General features: G+C 39.5%; 1 protein-coding gene across 2 annotated transcripts in view; it reads left to right on the forward strand.

Annotated features, from left to right (window-relative positions):
• ahi1 (Abelson helper integration site 1) overlaps window positions 1-23,395 on the forward strand; it is a 225,479-nt gene that overhangs the window by 99,299 nt on the left and 102,785 nt on the right. For both annotated transcript variants that reach the window (XM_051919275.1, XM_051919274.1), the window contains exon 21: window positions 8,262-8,379. In XM_051919275.1, the coding sequence (XP_051775235.1) occupies window positions 8,262-8,379 (118 nt within the window). The remainder of the gene's footprint in view (window positions 1-8,261; window positions 8,380-23,395) is intronic.

Raw genomic sequence — 23,395 nt, forward strand, 5'->3', positions numbered from 1 at the left:
GGCTATGACTGAAAATCTGTGGAAAAGTCGTCTAATGTGACATGACCTTTAGTATTAATAAAGAAACCTAGTAATTAGGGATGCACCGATACCACTTTTTTGGAAAACGAGTACGAGTACTTGCATTTCAGTACTCGCCGATACCGAGTACTTGCTGATACCGAGTACTTAATAAAAACATGATTTAAATTTATAGGTAACAGCTTTAGTCATATAATTTAACAAAAAAAACAAGAAACTCTCGTCTATCCACTGGGAGGTTAGGCTAATTAGCGACGCGGGGCTAACACTGCTTGTCCAAATATCCGTGGTGAAATTAAACGCAGAGGAGGCTTGCAGTAGGCTGTGGATATGTTTTTTCACGGAGTCGTGTAGTTTAGGCAGCTCCGTGTCAGTCATGTAGCGGCGGCTTGGGACATCATATCTGGGCTCCAGAACATGGAGGAGACGCAGGAATCCCACATTTTCTACCTCCGAGAGTGGCTGGTCACTCAATGCAATGTACTCGATAATTGCCTGTGTTATTTTCACAGCACGTGGATTGTCTCTGGACATTTTCTCTCGTCTTGCAAGAGTTTGCTGCAGCATGGGTTGTGTTGGTTTAGAAGCGTGGGTAAACTCTTTGTACTCGTTGTCGTGTTGGGATTTTAGGTGCTTGATTAAATTACTTGTGTTAAATGCGCTACCTTTTGAGCCTCCTCTGGACAATTTCGCTGAGCACAATTTGCAGTCCGCCTTTGTTTTGTCGTCTTCATTCACTTTGAAATAGTTCCACACGGCTGACATGTCTCGCCTCGCCTTCTCCCCGCTCTGAGCTGCAGCCGGGGCCTGGGGGCGGGCACTCGGCGCCTGTGGTTAACCCCTTACACGCCGCTCAAACATAGACATTTCTCAGACCGTGGTATCGGTCCCCGGTATCGGGGGACTTTTAACGAGTACGAGTACTTTAGAAAATGTGGAATCGAGGACGATACCAGATACCCGTTTCGGTATCGGCGCATCCCTACTAGTAATCCTTAATATAGAATTCGTAAAAAGTGGTAAAATTTTATGTGCGCTGAAATGCAAATGAGAGATTTTTGTAGATCCTTTCTCCTTATTATATTATTTGATTGTTTTGTACCAAATACCTAACAACTAAACTAAGCGTCAGGTTTCATCCAGGGTGTGTTTGCTGGCTTATGTTTGTTTTTCTTTTCAGTATCGTCTTTGTTTGTTGTGATGTATTATTTTTCAGGTATTGATGTGTCCACCTGCGTTGCTTGTGTTTTGTGGGTGGAACTCCAAGAGATGGGGCCACTCTGACATCATGACTGAAGGACTGCCCTGAGCCGTTATATCGTGAGGCTGGGGAGCAGATCCTGTAGTGGTTCGTTGTTATTCAAGGAGTGTCTTTTTTCATTGAGGAGTGTTTTCTGGTTTTGGATTTGTTACTTCTGCTTTTTAAGTTTCGATATTATGGACTTGGAATTGTTTGCTGGGTAGGAGTACAGACAGGGTGGATAAATGGGCTTGTTGAGGGCCCAGGATGCAGAAATTCAGTAGTTTTGTAACTGCACCATCAGTTACAATATGGGCAAGAGCAGAAACGGCAACAACTGCATGGGGCTACAGAAGACAGGAATGCATAATGAATTGAATCAAGCAGGGCATAAAACAAACCCACTCCTTGCATGTAGTGCTCTACTGCCCACCACAGGACAAAAGCAGCCTCCCACTTCAGCCAGATTTCATTTCTATCCACAGTGGCTGACTGAGCAGTCCTTCTCAAGATCGTAGGCTGAAATTCATACCAAGGAAGACTGAATTGTCTTTTCCATTGAAAGGGAGCTTGCACATCAAGTGAATTTTGTGAATGTTAATAATGACTTCACAACTGTGAAAGCTGGGAGGTGGATTGTGTAAAAGTTAATCATTTAGTAGATTTTTTTACATGATATTTTATTGCTTTTGGTTTGCAGTATTAAAAAATGAGCTGATAATCTTTTGCGTTTGGGTTGAAATATGGGGGGAGAGAAATAAAATAAAATAAAAATTCATACTGGTAATGTTTTACATCTGAGTTGAGATGTTACATAATAGGTGTTCAAAATGTTTTGCATTTGGTTGTTAATGTTAGAAATTACACTTTGGTAATGTTCGGTTACCAGTGGTGCTGTGAAATGGCTAATACGTAAAGCGGATGAGGCAGGACCTATTAGTACAGTTCTGTCCTGGGCCCAGACATGCAGTGGCTCCCCTGGCTGCGAGTTGCCTTTTTAGGTATGCCTTTTAAGTTTTTTGCCATTGTTTGTTGTGCTTTGGCGTACTTAGAATACATTTTTCATTTATAAAGACGCCTTGTTGGATTTGTCTCTTTTGCCAGAGGTTTTTGGTTACCATTTTAGCTTTAATGTTTTATGGGACAATAACAGCAAGTTATTGTTGAATTATTGAAGCCTTATTCCTTTTTTGGGCCTGTGTAGGCTAAAGCCTACTGCTACAGTTTGAGGTCAGGCTGTTTGGGGTGAGGCCTATTGCTGGTCTGGCTTATGGATCTTTTTTAGACCCTTTTCATCATTTTGAGTGCATTAATTCATAACCCCAAACCTCTTCAATTTTTGAATATTTTTGCATGTGCTCTTATCTTTAAATGTTACCATAATTTAGCACTCATTTTTAAGTATATATTTTATTGATTACAAAGTATCAATACCACAGTATAAATAAACTCACACTTGCATATATTATCTAGCAGTCACAGTCAAAACCCCCCTTGTCAACCAAAGTATACAAAGAAGAGATCAGTAAGAAATGCAAAAAAAAAACCAGCAGATGTCTGGAGGGATTCAGTAATTACGCAGCTTGCAGCTGATGCTGTCTTTACTTTAAAGAGAATGATAACTAAAGACACGATTGATGAAGGACTGGCATATAGCAGAGTGAATTTAATGTTTTTTTTTCTGGATTGTTTCTTGCCATATGTGCAGTGCTGCTGGAATAGGCTGTGGCTCCCCACCACCCCGATTTGGGTAAAGTTATTTTGTGAATGTTGTTGTATTAACTCATACAGGAGGTTATACAATTCTTTTCACAGTTTAGGTTAAATTGTTTCTCGTTCATTCAGATAAATGCGAAGGATGAATCTGAACACAAAGTATTGCTTTATGACGATGATGCATTGCTTTTTTTTCTCTCTTAATAAGTCCCTTTAAAAAGGGAATAGAGAAATTGGAGAAGATTTCATGGTTTAAGTTTAGCTGAAGGTATAGTGCAATCTAGCCTATAAGTATTTGGACAGTGACACAATTTTCATAATTTTGTCTCTGTACGCTGCCACAACAGATTTGAAATAAAGCAATCATGATGTGATTGAAGTGTATGCTTTCAGCTTTAAATTACGGTGTCTACCAAAAATATCATATGAGCCATTTAGGAATGTCAGCCATTTTTCTCCATAGCCCCCTCAATATCCAGGGGCCCTAAAAGTATATGGACATTTGACTGACAAGCTGTTCCATAGCCAAGTGGGAGAAGTTCCCTCATTATTTCATTAACTATTAAGCAGGCAGAAGGTCTGAAATTAATTCCAAGTATGGAATTTGCATTTGGAAGCTCTGTCATTGTGAACTCTAAATATGAAGTCCAAAGAGCTGTTCATGCAAATAGAAACAGTCCATCATTAGGCTTGGAAAATGAAACAAACCCTTTAGAGAGACAGCAGAAATGCCACGAGTGGTCAAATCAACCATCTGGTACATTTCTTAAAAAGAAGGAACACACTGGTAAATACCAGAAGGTCTGGAAAAGCACAGAAGGCAACTATTCTGAAGGATTGCAGAATTCTGTCCTTGGTGAAGAAGAATCGCTTCACAACAGCGAAGTGGTGGCTCTGACGCTAGGGATTTACACTGCCAATCGGAAGATTGCCGGTTCGAATCCCGTAAATGCCAATAGAGAGTCTGCTCTGTTGGACCCTTGAGCAAGGCCCTTAACCTGCAATTGCTGAGCGCTTTGAGTAGTGAGAAAAGTGCTATATAAATGCAAAGAATTATTATTATTATTGTTATTAACATTTAGCTAAACCAAGAACGCTCTCAGGAAGGTGGACCTATCATTGCCAAAGTCCACAATCAAGAGAAGACTTCAGAGAAGTAAAGACGGAGGGTTTACCACAAAAGTGCAAACCAATGGTAACCCTCAAGCATAGGAAGGACAGATTAGACTTTGTAAGAAAACATTTTTAAAAGCCTGCCCAGTTTTGGAACAATTTTCTTTGGACAAAGGAAACGAAAATCAATATGTGCCAGAATGATGGAAAGAAAAGAGTATGGAGAAGAGAAGAAACTGCTCATCCTGCTGTTATGGCATAGGCATTGCTGACTGCCAGTGGAAGTGGGTCACTGGTGTGTGTTGATGATATGACTGCAGACAGAAGTGGAAGAATGAATTCTAAAGTGTACAGAGCTATACCATCAGCTCAGATTCAGACAAATGCTGCAGAACTGATAGGACAACACTTCACAGTACAGATAGACAATGAGCCAAAACATACTATGAAAACAAACCAAGTGCTTTTCAAGGCAAAGAAGTGGGATATTCAAAGGCAGAGTCAATCAATTGACTGCAACCAGCCGAACATGCATTTGACTTGCTGAAGACAACACTCTGGCAGAAAACCCAACAAACAAGCAGTACCTGAAGACAGCTGCAGTAAAAGCCTGGTAAAGCATCAGTAGGGTGGAAACCTAACACTTGGAGATGGCCATGGCATCCAGACTTCAGGCAGCCATTGACTGTAAAGGATTTTCAACTAAATATTGAAAATGATCATTAGATTCATTGTTATGTCCAGTTAGTTAGTTAGTAAGTTTTGAGCCCCTTAAAAATGTCTTATGCAATATTTTTGTTAAAGTCTATACTTCAGTTACATCTTGATTACTTTGTTTCAAATCCATTGTGGTGGTGTGCAGAGCCAAAATTATGAAAACTGTCACTGTCCAAATATTTTATAGACCTGACTTTAAATAAATTCCTAATCATCATTTTCTAGTTCATTTTTTGCAATCGACATAAGATTATTTGGTGTTCCAATTTTCTCACAACTTCGCATATTCTTAACAGAAATTAGAATAATATTTAATTAATTTATCTGTGTATGCTATAATAAAACACTAAGGTCTGTGTGTCCATTCCCTCAGTGCAACGTGAGTGGTCAATTTAACTTTGACGTGACGAAAGAGGAAGTGCAAGTGTGAAACGTAAGAGGAGGAGTAAAGGCGCACGCAGAAAGGGTCACCTTCAAAGACGGAAAGTATAGAAGTTGGCAGGAGGCGAGAAGGGCGCCTCAAAAATAATTAGAGTCTGAGAAGCAGGCTTTACATTAACATGCTTGAGAAAGCGAGCGCCGGTGAAGAGATTTTTAGACACTTGAATACTGAAGAAAGGCTTCACAAATGCAATGCAACTTATTTCTTGTACAGCACTCTTCATTGAGAGCAGGCGCAGTGTGCTGTGCACAATTCTCAGTTAAAATACAAGTATGGATTATACTAATTACTAAATACTGAACCAGTACACATATGGACCAGATTCACTGTTGCACTGTACAATGGTCATTTTGCTTACGGTGCCACGCCAAACCCAAAATATCCACTAAACTCTACGGGTTTTACGTCTGGGCTTTGGCTGATCCACTCTAGGACAGTCAAAGACTTCTCCTGCGGCCATTCCAGCATTGTCTTGGCTTTACGCTTTGGGCCATTGCCATGTTGAATGGTGAACTGTCAACCCAGTCTGAGGACATTTCTGTATTTGGCTGCATTTGTCCTTCCCTCAATTCTGACCAGTCTCCCTGTCCATGATACTGAGAATTGCCCACATAGCATGATGCTACAACCACTACGCTTAACTGTAGTGATGGTATTAGGCAAGTGATGAGCAGAACCTGGTTTTTGGCAGATATAGTGCTTGGAGGTCTGCCCTAAAAGTTCATTTTTTGTCTCATCAAAACAGAGAATATTTTTCCTCCTTCTCTCAGAGTCCTGTAAATGCTGTTTGTCAAACTCCAATTATGAATTAGCCACGGTACCATAAACACCTGATTGATGGAGTGCTGCTGAGATGGTCATCCTCCTGACAGGTTCTCCCATCTTAGCAGAAGACTTCACTGTTAAAGTGACCATTGGGTTCTTGGTCACCTCCCTGTCCAAGGCCCTTCTTGCCCCATTACTTATTTGGCAGAACAGCCAAATTTAGGAAGGGTCCTGCTGGTTCCAATCTTCTTCCTTTTCACAGTTATTGAGGTCACTGCACTCCTGAAAACCCTCAAAGCTTTGGAAATGGTATTATTCCCTTTTATGCAGATCTCTTCTTCACCACAATTTGATTGCACAGGTCTACGTAGAGTTCCTTGGATGCCATGGCTTGGTCTGTCTCCATGCTGTATTAATTGTGAGGCCTTCTGTATGCAGGTACATGTGTGCCTTTTTAAATTATGTCCAATCAATTTAGTTGCAGTCAGCAGCCGTACCACTTGCCCTATAGAACAGGTCATCCACCTGAAGCTAAGCATGTTCAGACCCAGCCAGTACTTGGATAGGAGATCAACCAGGAAAAAGCTTGGTTATTGCTAGAAAAGGTGTTGGTGAGGCCTGCAGAGGGCATCTACCCTGTGGTCTGATTGTGGATCTGAATGCCCCAGTGTAGTGACAGGAATACTGTGCAGTAAAATGGCGCTGTCCTTCGGATGAGACATAAAACCGAGGTCCTGACTCTCTGTGATCATTAAAGATCCCTGAGCATCCTTCATAAAGTGGAAGGGTGTACCCTGATATTTTGGCCAAATTGTCCACCACGGTCTGGTCATTCTGGCCCCTTAATCATCCCCTGTCTCTAATTGGCTATCTCTGTCTCTCACCACTTCACCACCTAACGGCTAATGTGTGATGAGTGTACTGGTACAAAATGGCGGCCGTCGCATCATCCAGGTGGATGCTGCCCATCAGTGGTAGTTGAAGTGGCTCCTCACTCACTGTGCAAAGCACTTTGAGTAATGAGAATAGTGCTATATAAATGTAATGGATTATTATTATTATTAGTTTGCCACAGGTGGACTTCCACTATCTAGGAACGTTTCAGGGATAAGTAAAGCAAATGGGAGGCACCTGAGCATCATTTGGAGGGCAACAGCAAAGAGTCTGAATGAATCTAAATCTGAGAGACTGCAGATTTTGATTTTGAATAAATTTGCAAATCTTTCTGAAGACAGGTTTTCACTTTGTCATTATGGGTTTTTGAGTGTAGATTGATGGGGAAAAAATGTAAACTTTATCCATTAAAAATGGAATCTACAACACAAAGTGTGGAGAAAGTGAACGGGTCTGACGACTTTCTGATTTTGCTATAAATTTGAAACACATGAGTTTTAAGTGATTAGTTAAAAAAAAATAACAAGGGAAAATGCAGTAATTCATACTGATGAAACAAAATGAAAAGTACTGCTTCTGTTCACAAATTAATTACATTTAAGAAACTGAAAGACTGCTATATATTTTGTATCATAGAAAACAACACAATAAAGTCGTATGATGTTGTAGTAGTAGTAGTATTATGGCCATGTGCAGTCACCTAAACATTTTGAGCACTTGAAGCCTATTTTTCTTGTCTTTAGAACTGCTCAAGGCTGAAGGAACGCCTGCATGTTGTTATGATGCCACTCCTCCTTTTGTCCCTTTCTAGTTTTTCTGAAGTGTTTTCACTTTGTCATTTTTAATTATTGAGTGTAGATTTAAGGGAAAAAATGGCAGGTTTGTCCATTTGAAGATTAAATCTACAACGCTGTAAGTGTGTAGAAAGTGCAGGGGGCTGAAGACTTTCCGAATATGTAAAGAATGATAATTGTTATTTATTCATTTCCATTTCCTAGTTTACTTTGTGTTATTTAAGAAAAGATAATTGTATTAATTGGATTACATTAGTCTGTCATTTTACTTCCAGCAATGAACCACAGCTTTACTTTACTTTATTAGTGACATCACAATCACTATTTTGAGGTGTTAATGATAAAACAGATTTTCTTTGTAGAACAATTGTGTTCCAGAGTAATTAAAGGAAAAATATTTAGGCATTCAATTGAATATATGAGATGCTCATTTCATGACTGACCTTTTTCTTTAAAATGTCCCTTTGAGAGTAAGCAGCTGCTACATTTTCCCTGTCTTGCATCAGCCCGTAACCCAGGAAATTACACTTTGTTTCTTATTTGCCTTCCCTTTTAACAGGTCAGCTCAAATGTTTCGCTTCCTGCTCCATCTTTGCTCTCGCCACACTCCAAACTAAGACTTCCCAGTTCATTTGGCACTCAGCTGATTGCTCCGCAGTCCCTGACCTCGCACGGTGGTGAGTACATCATCTTTATTCCCTGTTTTTTTTTTACATTTAGCTGGGAGTTTTGCTTTCTGACATACATTATAAGGCTGTCAGTTCCCTGCTTTATCCTGTGGTCTGACCATTTACATGCAGGTAAAGGAGACAAGCTTCACGTTCACACAGAATTAATCTCTGTCACTCTCTGCTGTGTGCCTAAGCTTAAGTTACGTTATTGACCAGTTTACAGGGATGCTTTTAACTTACTCTACTGAAATGTAAGAAATGTGTACAGCACATAAAGATATGGGAAAAAAGATCACAGCTGTTGCTATTTAAATATGGAAACGTCAGTTCATTTCCTTTTTGAAATTTTGTTGGTAGCATTTCTCCTTTACAATAAGTTCAGTGTTTGCCAAAGTCGAAGAACCTTTAGCTTTCTGGGATGGATTTTTCTGCAGACAGCTTTATGTGCTTAAAAATGATCCTTTGCATTTAAACAAAGCCAAATACAAAAAGGTGAGTGCTGATCTATTTTAAGCCTTTATAATGAAATGAAATATGTCAATGTGTTTAGTTTTACAGTCAATTACATTTTCGGCATATCACATTTAAATATAGTGTGCAGTTAGAACTCTTAGATGTTCTGGGACCTGTGTATTTTTAAACAGAGAATATGTGTTCTAGTTTGAGGTAACTTTAAATAGCTTATCATAATGAAGTGTATTGAAAAACCTTTTAAGTTTATTTGCCCTCATGAATGGAGATCTTTGCACTATTAATCAAGCCCCCATTTTCTACCCCCCCCCCTTTTTTGGGGGGGAACAGTGAATATTATCTTGATTACCAAGGACAAATATTAGAGATTGTAATACTTTATACTGTTGGTGGTCCAGTTTCCTGTCACAGTCCACAGATATGCAGGTTTGGTGAACTGACATTGCTAAATTGGCCTGACTGTGCGTGATTAGGTGTTTGCCCTGTGATGGGCTACACAGACATCACACGTTCTAAGTGTTAATTACTTCAAGGGTATCTACACAGCACATATGTGCATTATGGCATTGCAACAAGAGACCCCACCAGACACAAAGAGCCAGACAGAGTGGAACTTTTCAACCACGTAGATGACATCATGCTGTTGTAAGAGGCAGAGAGCATGGGCTATGAATGAAGACAAGGAACAAGGGCCGGCAAAAGAAGTAAAGATTTGGAGAGCATGTTGGGTAGGCGAATAAAAGCATCCACCTGAGAAAATTATGGAAAGCATTTTGACAGTTCCTGTTTTAACATAAAAAAGGGCACCCTGTCCAGGTGGTGTCTAACGGCCTTGCATCCTATGATTGCGCCAGCTGCCACGTGAACCTACTCTGCTCAAGCGGGTTAAGTGGAAGGATGTTTGCCGCAGCTTCATGAGCAGTTAAAATCAAAGACCTGGAGTGATGGTCGATTTAGAACTGTCTACACACAATTTTTTAAAACATTTTATAAAGTAGAGAGAGACAGAGAAACTTCCATTTTGTTGATATCTACAAATATTAAACATTTGGGGTAAGAGAAACCTTTTCTTTTTTGTTGGTGGAAACATGTCTGCGAGGTATGGATAGGTATAGTACTGTAATGACAATAGACATTAATATACTGATGTGGGCTTCTAAAAGCTGCAAGAAGTATTCTGTTTATTACAGATGTAATATGTAAGCCATTAACTTACTGGGTAGTATGCACTAGAATTTTTAAAATTACACCAGAAAACATGGGACCAAAGACAACACAAGCCATACTCTTGAAATGATTGGATTAAGGCCAACAAACACCCTTCTGTTCAGTGGAATCTTTAATGCTAACAAATGCAGAACATCCAAAATCACTTTCAGTGCATTCATTCAAAATAATGATTTAATAATGATAGTGAAAATGCTACTTCTGCACTGTATACTGCTGTGTTCTGCTTCTCGTCTTGAGTGTGTATGCACCGTATTTGCATACAATTTGTAAAGTTCATGTTGCTGCTTTCTTTATATAAAATCATTGTTTGCTGGTAGGTGTAGTAAATGGGTGGGTTTGTGTAGGACTGACACCTCAGGGTCAATGTCCAAGTTTTGTTAGGATGTTTATCAAGAGAGTTAAAACTCCAAGGAACAAGACTGTGCAGATTTCCTATCTACAGGATAGCTTATCTAAAAGTAGGCCACCATTATACTGATTTGATTAAGGACTGTATTGGTTAAACACAAAATGTATGGGAGGAGCAGGTGCTTCCCATCTTCTCATGTATTATATATTATTATTTATCTTCATAAAGCTGTTAAACTATTAGAGAGAGAATCTTCATAAAACAAGTGTATATTAAAATATAATTTTAAGGAATACATTCTGGTTCAGTGTCATCTTCCATATTAGTTCATGAAAAAGATTTATTGATGATTTTTTTTTCTTACAGCACATATTTTGCAACTTTATTTTATTTGTCAAGACCTATTATTAATCCCAGGGCCTCATTTTAAGTATGTGCCGTATAATCTGTGAAGAAACATTGATAGCTTTGATGACATATTTGAGACTGCTGTAACCAGAAAAGACATTTTCTAAGTAGGCTATCATTCACAGTTTTGTTTAGCTGTACCTTCATGTATGTGAAACAGTCCATATGTCAAAAATGTAATGAGTAAAGCTCTGTCATGCTACCCAGCTTTTACAGCAGTTTTCAGTTGCAGACTTCGTATTTGTAATCTTGGTGAATTTGGAGCAGCTGCGGTAGACTGCAGTGACTCCCAGCCATGTAAACTGACATTAGGTGTGTTTATATTTGATTTAGTACCCTGGTTAATCACATAAACCCGGTTTCTAAAATGCCATGTAAGCCCTTATTCTGGTTACAGAAACTTTGATATTAGTCTCTGAGAAAGCAGCGTAACGCATGTAGACTTCTCCTCTTGTATCCCGGTCATTTGGCCATGTAAAATCTTACTCTTTAAGGATTTTATGGTCTGTACATGTCCATTGCACTCTGTTAGCCTACGCATGTCTATGCTTTGGATGCACTTCCAGGTTCCACATGTAGAAAACGATGGAGGTGTCCAGAAAGTTTCAATTTTCTGAGGCAAATTTTCGGGCAATCGCAATATAGCTTTTGGTTGAAATAATATGTCTCAGTATTTCAGAAATCATTAAACGTATGTTGATGAGCTGAATATACAGTGCACAGCAGCTCAATCTTAGAAAAAGTGTTGTGGATAACACGTTAAAAGCAACCTGTATTACGTAGTCTGATTACTTCTTAAAGTGACAAGTAACCTAACACAATACTTATGTTATCGGAGTAAAAACCTCTGTATTGTTATCCCAGCAGCACTGGGTGTAAGGCAAGAAGCACATGTGCTGGTATGCTGCTCCTTTACAGGGTTAGAGTCGCACAGCCATTTGGAAAAGAGTGTGCAGCATACAATCCAGTAAGAGAAACATATGAATACAATGTCAGTGTAGTTTTCATCCAGCTATTTACTATTGATATGATGAAACTATGCGATCAGATGACGCAGCGGTCAGTGTTCATACTGCTGTTTACTTCACAGCACACAAATGACTAAACATATTTATAAAACAAAACGATGATCACATTTGGATGAGTTTCTGGTCAGTTTCATGAAATTTTTATATGGGGTTTAATAACCAATGCTAGCCAGTCGAACGTGCAGTTTAATACAAAAGAAAAAACAAAAGTAACACAAATGTAACACAGTGTTTATAATGCATTACATTTTATAATAAGTGACTAAATAACATTTTTGGTTACTCGTTTTTTTTTGTTTTGTTTTTTTAATTAATGAGTAAAAATATCATAAACAAAAGACATGAGCGTAATGTGTGTATGAGTGTGTGTGTCTATATATATTTTAAAAAGGAAGTATTCCGAACCCTTCACTTTTTTCACATTTTGTTATGTTGCAGCCTTGCACTAAAATCATTTAAATTCATTTTTCCCCACATCAAGCAACACTCAATACCCCAGAATGACAAAATGAAATCTGGATTTTAGGAATATTTGTCAAAAAAGGAAAGAGGGGAAATATCCTATTATATAAGTATCCAGACCCTTTGCTCTGGCACTTGAAATTTGACTCTGGTGCATCCCATTCTATTCAATTCAATCGATTGCACAGGATTAGGAAAGGCACACACCCGTATATAAAAGGTCCCATAGTTGAACAAAAAACCGAGGCTTGAGGTTGAAGGAATGCCCTACAGAGCTTAAAGACAGGGTTGTGTCGAGGCACAGATCTGGGAAAAATTACAAAGAATATTTTGCAGCACTGAGGGTTCTGAAGAGCACAGTAGCCTCCATAATTCTTAAATGGAAGACGTTTTAGAACAACCACGACTCTTCCTAGAGCTGGGTTCCCGGCCAGATTGAGCAATTGAAGCAAGCTTCGGCAAGAGAGATAACCATGAACCCAATGGTCACTCTGGCTGAGCTCCATGGCACCTATGTGGAGATGGGAGAAAATTCCAGAAGCACAACCACCACTGCAACACTCCACTGATCTGTAGTTTATGGCAGAGTGTTCTGACTTGCTTGGGCTTTGCGAACAAATACCTAAAAGACACTCCACTGATGAGAAACAAGATTCTTTGGTCAGAGGAAACCAAGATTGACCTGTTTGGCCTCAAGTTCTGAGCATCATGTCTAAAGCAATCTAGGCACCACTCATCACCTGTGCAATATCATTCCATCAGTGAAGCATGGTGATGGCAGCATGATAATGTGGGGTTGCTTCTTCAGTGAGAGGACTAGGAAACTAAACAAGGTTGAGGGAAAGCTGAACAGAGCAAAGTACAGAGATGTTCTTAATGAAGACCTGCTCAAGGGTGGTCTGGACCTCAGACTGTACTAAAGGTTCATCTTCCAACATGACAACACAAGATTGGATTAGGGTCAACTCTGGGAATGTCCTTGAGCAGTTGAACCCAAATGGAGAGACCTGAAAATAGGCATCCAATTCTACGGAGACGTGCGGTTGTTCCAGACTTCAGGTTGGTCTCCATCCAACCTTGCATAGAGCTTAAGAGGATATGCAGTGAAGAATGGCAGAAAATCTCCAAATTTGGGTGTGGGCTTCTTATCGAGTCAAACCCAAGAAGACTCCAGACTGGTATTGCTACTAAAGGGGCTTCAACGAAGAACTGGAGAAAAAAGGTCTGAACATGTCTACCAATGGGATATTCCAGTTTCTTGTTTTTAATAAAGTTGTGAAAAGTCCTAAAATTCTGTTTTTGCTTTCTCATTCTGGGGTTTTCAGTGAATGTACATGATTTTAGCACAAGGCTGCAAACTAACTATATGGGAATAAAGTGAAGGGGGTCTGAATATTTTCTGAAGGCACAGTGGATATAATAGTAACATATTTTTTAAATGTAAAACAGTAATCATTATTGGACAGATCAAGCAGTATGGCCTCTTGAGACCCACCCAGACTGACAGGACAAGCACTAGATAGATGTCTTTGACCCTGAATGGTGGTAAAGTGTACAGGTAAAAAGTGTTTTCAGACCTATTGAGGTTTCTGTAGATTTTTTTTTAATTACATAAATGCCAAGGAAAATAATCCAGCAACTGTTTCAGCTTTATTTAATCCAAAATCTCAATGCCATTTTAAAAAAACAAAAAAATGCATGAAAACAAGTGGGCAAAGCACTTTAATGTAATCTTTAAAGAAAGCAGAGACAAGAATGTTTATCATTATGGGCGGAGTGGTGGCTCTGAGGCTAAGGATCTGCGCTGGTATCCGGAAGGTTGCCGGTTCAAATCACCGTCACTGCCAAAAGAGATCCTACTCTGCTGGGCCCTTGAGCAAGGACCTTAACCTGTAATTGCTCCAGGGGCGCTGTACAATGGCTGACCCTGCGCTCTGACCCCAAGGGGTATGCGAAAAACTAACAAACACTGTTGTAAGTCGCTCTGGTTAAGAGCGTCTGCTAAATGATGTAAATGTAAATGTAAATCATGTATATGGAATTCACTCGTCAGGAATGTATTAAAACAAGAAGAGTGAATTATTTGTGTTGTAGTTTAGAACATCACCCCTATCCAGATCCCCCCCATCCCCCCCCCGCCCGCCTTGTTGACGTCTTAACTTTATTTGATGTGGCACAGTACACAAAATTAAATTTAATGCCAAGGATATTCACAACGAACTGTTACAAAAACGCAGCAGGAAGCGGCCCTGTAATGCCCGTACCACAGCCTATTTGCCAATTCCAGAACCACCTTCTGCCCTTTTTGTGCCTCCTCATGTACTTTCTCCTGTTTCTTTCATGGTCTCGTTCCCTTTACTGTTCAGAAATTTCAGAACACACCTTCCTTTCTTTTTCTTTTTTTTTTCCTTTCTTGACCAGGATGTCCTTTTAGAATCCATAACAAGGTAAAAGAACATCACATTTGCACCTTGTTTAATCTTGGATTAAGCCTTCGTTTGATTAATCAATTATTTTCTAATCCTGTTTACTTTGGTATGTATCCAAGTGTCCATGAAAGTTTAAACATGTTTCTCTCTAATTAATTAATTAATAAATAAATCCCTTAAGTAGTACTTTTATGAAACATCAGAGTACATGTTGAAGACAGGTAATAGCACATATTTTTCCAATATTTTCTCTCTTGCCCTGCTTGTATCTTCAGCGACTTTCCTCAGTATTTGTGTGTGTCTGAGTGTCTCTTCACCGGTGCTTCCCTCATTGAACGCATCCTCTCATTACTTTCTCTCCTCCTTTCCGTCTCTGAAGGTGACACTCTCGGTGTGCATCTGTACTCCTCCTCATACGTCTCACACTCACACTTCCTCTCTCGTTGCATCACCAAAGCCACACTGGCCAATCAGATTGCAGACGGACTGGACACATAGACCCCCTAAGTGTTTTATTATGAAGTAGATTGCTTTAAAAGAAATATCTTTGCCAGAAAACAAACAACAAATCAGATTTAGATTTTCATTACGCATCTGCAATTTGAAGTGTCTTCATTGTTCAGTTACTTTTATGATATTCTCTTGCATTTAATTTCCTTTAAGATGTGAATATTGTGTCAGAGTAAGCAGTTAAAACATCTTTGGAAATTGCTTCTTGTAGTTCAGCATTGTCTATCTTGTATTTATAATTAGTTCTGTTTGCGCCTGCAGGTAGCACTTTATACTTTTTTTAACATCAAACTGTAGTTCAGTGTTGTCTTTAGATTGTTCAGGACGTTCTTAATTATTGTCTGTGGTATACTTCGTATTTACTGGCATTGGTATTTTGGCAGCATGGAAATTTTTTAAAATACACTCCCTGCCTCTATAGTAAATCCACAATGCCCTCCATAATGTTTGGGACCAAGACCCATTTTTCCTTTATTTCCACCTCTGCTCCACAGTTTGCAATTACAAATCAAACACTTCAGATGTGATTAATAATTAATTGAGTAATTTTATGATGTAGGCCTAAAATGTGCTTCCCATTTGAAAGACCACTAGCTGCCATTGATTTGAAAGGCCTGCACAACTGGATTTAAATCAGGTGACTGGATTGGCCATTCATGAATTTTCCATTTTTTAGCTTTGATATCTCCTGTGTGGCCTCAGCAGTCTGTTTGGCTCGTTATCTTGTTATAGGGTGAAGTGCCGTCCAGTGAGTTTGTCGTCATTTACTGAACTTGAGCAGATTAGATGCTTCTACACACCTCAGAATTCATTGTGCCATCATCAGTGAAAAGCAGTGTACCAGGACCTATGGCTGCCATACATGCCCAAGCCGTAACACCCCCAGCACTGCCATGTGTAACAGATGAGGTGGTCTGCTTTGGATCTTGGGCAGTTCCTGGTTGTCTTCACACTTTGCGCTTGCCATCACTCTGATGAGGTTCATCTTTGTCTCGTCTGTCCACAAGACCTTTTTCCAGAATTCTGTAGGCTCTTTGAAGTTCTTTTTCCCAAACTGTAATCTGGCCATCCTGCTTTTGTGGCTAACTAGTGGTCTGAATCTTTCCTTGTGGCCTCCTCTGTGTTTCTGTTCATGAAGTCTTCTGCTGATAGTCGTCTCTGACACACACACATCGGCCCCCTGAAGACTGCTTCTGATCTGTTGGACAGGCGTTTGGGGCTTTTTCCTTATCAGAGTGAGGATTCTTCTGGCCTTAGCAGTGGTGGTGTTCCTTGGCCTACCAGTCCTTTCGTGATTACTGAGCCCACCAGTGTGTTCTTTCTTCTTCATGATATTCCAGACAGTTGATTTCGGTCCTCCTATGGTTTTACCGATGTCTACAATGGTTTTATTCTTGTTTTTCAGCCTCCTAATGGCTTCTTTGACTATCATTGGCACATAGTGGCGTAGGAAGGTGGGTGCGGCCCTCACCGGGTACCAGCTCTGAGGGGGTTACAAAATATTTCCGGTTTTGTATTAATGCGCCTTTTTGTTACATAAAATAACGTCAAATAATTTACATGGGCTTTAACAATCCCTAATTGCAGCAAATTGCAGGTGAACGATGTGATGCTGTAATGATTTAGTTTTATTGTGTGGTGCGCGGGTGTTCTGTCTCGTTTCTTTTAAACTGTGCTGGTGCTCAAGTAAACAAACAACCGGTCCTGTGACTCATTGTCTCATCTCTGCCACAAATATATCATTGCCCCAAGTTGTTCTGTGCAACAAGATGATATTTTTAACCCGAACATCATAATAATATAGTCAGCGCGAAACGTTTTAGACAGTGGGGTGGGTAGGTATTGTCCGCTCTAGAACCGACCATTTTACTTTAGGATCGTTCTATGAGTGAATGGACAATATCTCCCTCCCCATCCCACTATCTTAAGGCCACTATATATTTGAGCCGGGACACACAACGAAATCATGTGTCACAATTCTGGTTAATTGACGATTTGGCATAATCTTGCTGGCGTGCTTTCTGCAGATGGTATCCTTACAGAAATTCCACGCCTAAGAAGATTTCTAAAAGCCGCCAAAGTTCCAAAAGAAGAGTCTCTTGGTTGGACTTCCTTAAGATTCTTAGAGTTTGTGGTTGAATATGAACTTTTAGACTCTGTTCCCAATCTCTCTTGAGCATCAAGATTTTTCTGAACTTTATGTGTTTCTGTTGCATCATGTGAGATGAGTTTTTCGAAACTCAAACTAATTAAGAATGATCTCAGATCCACTATGAACCAAGCACAACTCTCTAGCTTAGACATTTTGTCAATTGAAAATAGTGTAGCTGAAGGTATTGATTTTAATGATGCAATTTCAAAATTTGCAGAACAAAAAGTTAGAAAGAAGAGATTCTAAGTATCATGTTAAAGTACAGTTTGTTGGATTAGAGCCTAAACTTGTAAACAATTGAGTTTTCATTAAATTGTATTATAATAATAATAAAGTTATGCACTGGGTACTATCACTATGAAAAAAGATTTCTTACATTGTACATTAAAGTGGCTTATTAATAAACAGGCATTTTACTTTTTTTTTTATTCATAAAAAATTGTTTTCAAAATAATTAACATTATGCCCTCTTTACTTAACCAATTGAATAAAAAAATTGCTTTCTCAATAAATTTCATTTTATATTTTGGTGGACATGGGGGTGACAAGTTTAAACTCCGCACCGGGTGCCACCAGACCTTGCTACGCCACTGTTGGCACAGCTCTTGTCTTCTTGTTGAACAATGGCAGCTACAGACACCAAAGGGTAGAAGCAGGCCGAGGTTTCTTATGAAGGTGAGAAACCCTCCTGAGGAATCTCAAACACCTGGGTCACCAATTGTCCTGAAACGAGGGGACTGTGTAGAAAAAGTGTGGCAAGACCAAAATGTGGGCAAATCCTCTCACATGATAGTCTGCAATGTGCACTTTAATCACATCTGAAGTACTTCTGTGAAACTGGAGCAGAGTTGGAAATTAAGAAAAAATGTGTTTTTGTCCCACACATTATGGAGGGTTATTAATATCACATCGAAAAACTCCAAGGATTCCACTGATGGCCTACACTGAAAGTGAATAATTCTCTTTGTATTCATACTTTATATCTTCTTCGTGTGAAGCAGCTCATAGCTCAGTTAATTACATGAAGTGATCCTGGGACAGTTATTTTAGCTGCTGTGCTTATCTTGGTTAACAGGAGAGCTGTTTGTAAGGTGCCTTTAGAGGAACAAAGTACTGTACAAGTGACTGACTTGCTGAACTGTAACCTTTTTTTTTTTTTATATAAAATTATCTCAACAGCTTATGGTTGCATCAAACATCAGTGTTTTCCTAACCATGATAAGAGTTATCAGCCATTAGCTGCTGAAGTGGCAAATACTATGAGTCTTAAAGATTTACCAGTGGACTATATATATATATATATATATATATATATATATATATATATATATATATATATATATATATATATATATACAGTGGTGTGAAAAACTATTTGCCCCCTTCCTGATTTCTTATTCTTTTGCATGTTTGTCACACAAAATGTTTCTGATCATCAAACACATTTAACCATTAGTCAAATATAACACAAGTAAACACAAAATGCAGTTTGTAAATGGTGGTTTTTATTATTTAGGGAGAAAAAAAAAATCCAAACCTACATGGCCCTGTGTGAAAAAGTAATTGCCCCCTGAACCTAATAACTGGTTGGGCCACCCTTAGCAGCAATAACTGCAATCAAGCGTTTGCGATAACTTGCAATGAGTCTTTTACAGCGCTCTGGAGGAATTTTGGCCCACTCATCTTTGCAAAATTGTTGTAATTCAGCTTTATTTGAGGGTTTTCTAGCATGAACCGCCTTTTTAAGGTCATGCCATAGCATCTCAATTGGATTCAGGTCAGGACTTTGACTAGGCCACTCCAAAGTCTTCATTTTGTTTTTCTTCAGCCATTCAGAGGTGGATTTGCTGGTGTGTTTTGGGTCATTGTCCTGTTGCAGCACCCAAGATCGCTTCAGCTTGAGTTGACGAACAGATGGCCGGACATTCTCCTTCAGGATTTTTTGGTAGACAGTAGAATTCATGGTTCCATCTATCACAGCAAGCCTTCCAGGTCCTGAAGCAGCAAAACCACCCCAGACCATCACACTACCACCACCACATTTTACTGTTGGTATGATGTTCTTTTTCTGAAATGCTGTGTTCCTTTTACGCCAGATGTAACGGGACATTTGCCTTCCAAAAAGTTCAACTTTCGACTCATCAGTCCACAAGGTATTTTCCCAAAAGTCTTGGCAATCATTGAGATGTTTCTTAGCAAAATTGAGACGAGCCCTAATGTTCTTTTTGCTTAACAGTGGTTTGCGTCTTGGAAATCTGCCATGCAGGCCGTTTTTGCCCAGTCTCTTTCTTATGGTGGAGTCGTGAACACTGACCTTAATTGAGGCAAGTGAGGCCTGCAGTTCTTTAGACGTTGTCCTGGGGTCTTTTGTGACCTCTCGGATGAGTCGTCTCTGCGCTCTTGGGGTAATTTTGGTTGGCCGGCCACTCCTGGGAAGGTTCACCACTGTTCCATGTTTTTGCCATTTGTGGATAATGGCTCTCACTGTGGTTCGCTGGAGTCCCAAAGCTTTAGAAATGGCTTTATAACCTTTACCAGACTGATAGATCTCAATTACTTCTGTTCTCATTTGTTCCTGAATTTCTTTGGATCTTGGCATGATGTCTAGCTTTTGAGGTGCTTTTGGTCTACTTCTCTGTGTCAGGCAGCTCCTATTTAAGTGATTTCTTGATTGAAACAGGTGTGGCAGTAATCAGGCCTGGGGGTGGCTACGGAAATTGAACTCAGGTGTGATGCACCACAGTTAGGTTATTTTTTAACAAGGGGGCAATTACTTTTTCACACAGGGCCATGTAGGTTTGGATTTTTTTTCTCCCTAAATAATAAACACCATCATTTAAAAACTGCATTTTGTGTTTACTTGTGTTATATTTGACTAATGGTTAAATGTGTTTGATGATCAGAAACATTTTGTGTGACAAACATGCAAAAGAATAAGAAATCAGGAAGGGGGCAAATAGTTTTTCACACCACTGTGTATATATATATATATATATATATATATATATATATATATATATATATATATATATATATATATATATATATGGTTGGAATAGTTTACTGTCAAATGTGTGTATATATATATATATATATATATATATATATATATGGTTGGAATAGTTTACTGTCAAATGCAAAGAGTACACGACACGTGTTTCGCCCGCATTCTGGGCTCATCAGGTGTACACACTCCACTGCACTCCCTCTCGGGAATCGAACCTCGGACGTCAGCGGCGATGCCCCTAACGTTGCGCCACGGCGTGTGTTTCTTTTATTTGACAGCATGTAGATCGGGGTAATATATATATAATATAATATAGTATACACACCACGTCAACAGTCACCGAGTTATCTGTAGAGACTGGAAAAAGATCTGTTAAGTTCAAATTATGCAAAATCAAATACTAATGCATGAAGTGTGTGCTGTGATAAAGAAAGTACTTTGTGGTACTGAAGGCTGCTCTATTCTAGTTATTCTTCCTGCAGTAGGTAAATAAGTCATTTTGTAATCCTGTTCATTCTTTACAGCTTTTAAAGTTCTTTTAATCCACTCAATGAAAATCTTTATTTCTTTCTCTTTTTAAAATTAACAACACACTAAACAGTATCAATACTTTTATTAATCTTCATTAAATGTTTGAACTATTTTACTTTTGAGCATTTTTGAGAAATATTTAATAGAATTCCCACCTATTGTATTTAAAGGCTAGGTAAAGTTTAGTGCCTTGCAATGCATGCATTACTCTTGAGGATCATCGTCATTCTCTCGATTTCAGTTGGCTTCTTCTTTAAATACACGCCAAGTCCCAGTGTCATCTGCAACGGAGTGTGAGAGGTCGCCTGAACACCATCAGACAGACACCAGCACTTTATAAAACCCACGTTTATTAAGCACAGTTCCGCACAGCACACAATGCTCCCAGCACCAAACACTCCCAACACAGGCTTCTATTTCAATGTCCATGGGCCGTCTTTCTTCCTCCTGTCCCTGGAGCTTCGTCCTGCTCCAGCTCCTGACTCTCACTCCTCAACTGTAGGAAGGCAGCCCCCTTTATAGTCGCCCAGATGTGCTCCAGGTGCTTGCTGATGCTCTTCCGGCAGCACTTCCTGGTGTGGCGGAAGTGCCGCATGAGCACCCAGAAGCACTCCGGGCGCTGCTGAAAGGTCCTTCCTCCATCTTCCCAGGTGTGGCGGAAGTGTAGATCTCCCGGGCTTTATGAGGCTTGGGGTGCCCCCTGGTGGTGGCCACAGGCCCCCACCGGTTGGAGCCTCCCTGCTACTACACCGTGGTCCCCTTGCTGTCCATGGCGGTTGCCCTATCGTGGCCCAGGAAATGTATATATCCCCTTCCAGGCGTCCCGGCTGGGTCTGGCCCCCAGCCTCCTGCCACAAGAGAAAAGATGACCCTCACTGCTGGCATAAAAGTCATAGAAAAAAAAATACATGAAAGTGGCAAATCAAAACAAGAGGCAAAAATGGGCAAAAGACTTTGGATGGTGGTCAGTATCCTGGAGTTGACCTTCCTTTGATGCAGACGATACTAAGACTTGGCTTGTATTTAAGGAAGAAGACAACTGAGGACCTGTAAGGTGTTTATTTGTCACACTACACACTCTGATGTCCCTCAGTAGTCCATGTTGGTCTTCTCCTTCTTTTTTTTTTATCCTGGTCAGATCCAGGTGTGCCATCCTCTCTCCAGATAGTAGTAGACACTTTTGTGTGAAATTGTCACTTTCGTTGCAATCGGTCACATGGAATAACCTTCATTCTGCAAAAAAAAAAAATGTTTTCTTGAGAAAACTTTCATTTTGGCCATTTTGAAACAGGAACTGAAATTTGGATATAAGGTACTGGTTTACCTTAATGCATTTATTAATTTTTCAATGGTGTAATAGAATATTGTCCCCTTTCTGATGTTTTCTGTCAGTTTGACCCCTGAATGTTTTCAGGTTTGCGAGAAAATGAAGGGCATCTGAGTAAGCAAATAATAACAATAATATGTATTTCTATAGCAATTCAAGTGGTCAAGTAGAGTTATTTTCATACCATTCATAAGATCATGCTGCAGCATACAATGGCACACAGCAACATTCCTCAGGACTGCAGTGCAACATACAGTACACATAAACACAAGGCAGGTAATGAACTTTACTATACAATAAATGGATAAATAAGCAATAAATCAGTGAATAGGTAGTAATAATAGCACATTTTCTTTCAAAGAATGTTGCTCAAAGTGCTATTTGTGGGGGGAAAAAAGGTTTCAAGAAAAAAACAAACAAAAATAGATACAAATTGGTATGCAGTTTATTCATTTGAGTATTGAGAAAAGCGCTATATAAATGTAAAGAATTATTATTATTATTATTCCTAAATCTCCCTCTCTCATAAATACTCACAGAGAAGTTCTCCCGTGGGTAAGTTGGGACTTGATTTTACTGTATAATTGCTGGTATTTTACATTGTCGGTCGTATAAGTCGAATGTGGAAAACATGCGCTCTTGGCTATTTCTAATAATGGTCTAAGATTACGATATGCTAATGCACACCTGAGAGAGTAACCACGGAGCACACAGCCTTTTTCTTCTATGTGGGTGCGTCAGTGCGCTGTATCGGCGTGTGCTCCTAACCTCTCCTCTCTCTCTCTGTTGTGCCTACGTGACCACACAGTGATACCCAAACTATTCCGAAGCAACGTTTGCACTGATTTGTGTTTTTTGTATCTCACACCCTCATACACCTTTATCGTAAGCACATCCCTTATCTACGATGGAGCGTTCGATCAGAAGAAAATAGGAAGCTGGTTTTAAATTAAACACCGTTGAAGTAGCGAAAGAAATAGGTAACTGCACTGCTGCAACAAAATTCGATGTGTCTGAGAAACTGATGCGAGACTGGAGGAAACAAGATGATGTAAAAAAATAAATAAATAAATAAATAAATTTAAGTGTCGCATTTTTGGACGGGCGTATAAGTCAAG

Source organism: Erpetoichthys calabaricus, chromosome 15 (assembly GCF_900747795.2).
Source record: "Erpetoichthys calabaricus chromosome 15, fErpCal1.3, whole genome shotgun sequence".
NCBI lineage: Eukaryota > Metazoa > Chordata > Cladistia > Polypteriformes > Polypteridae > Erpetoichthys > Erpetoichthys calabaricus.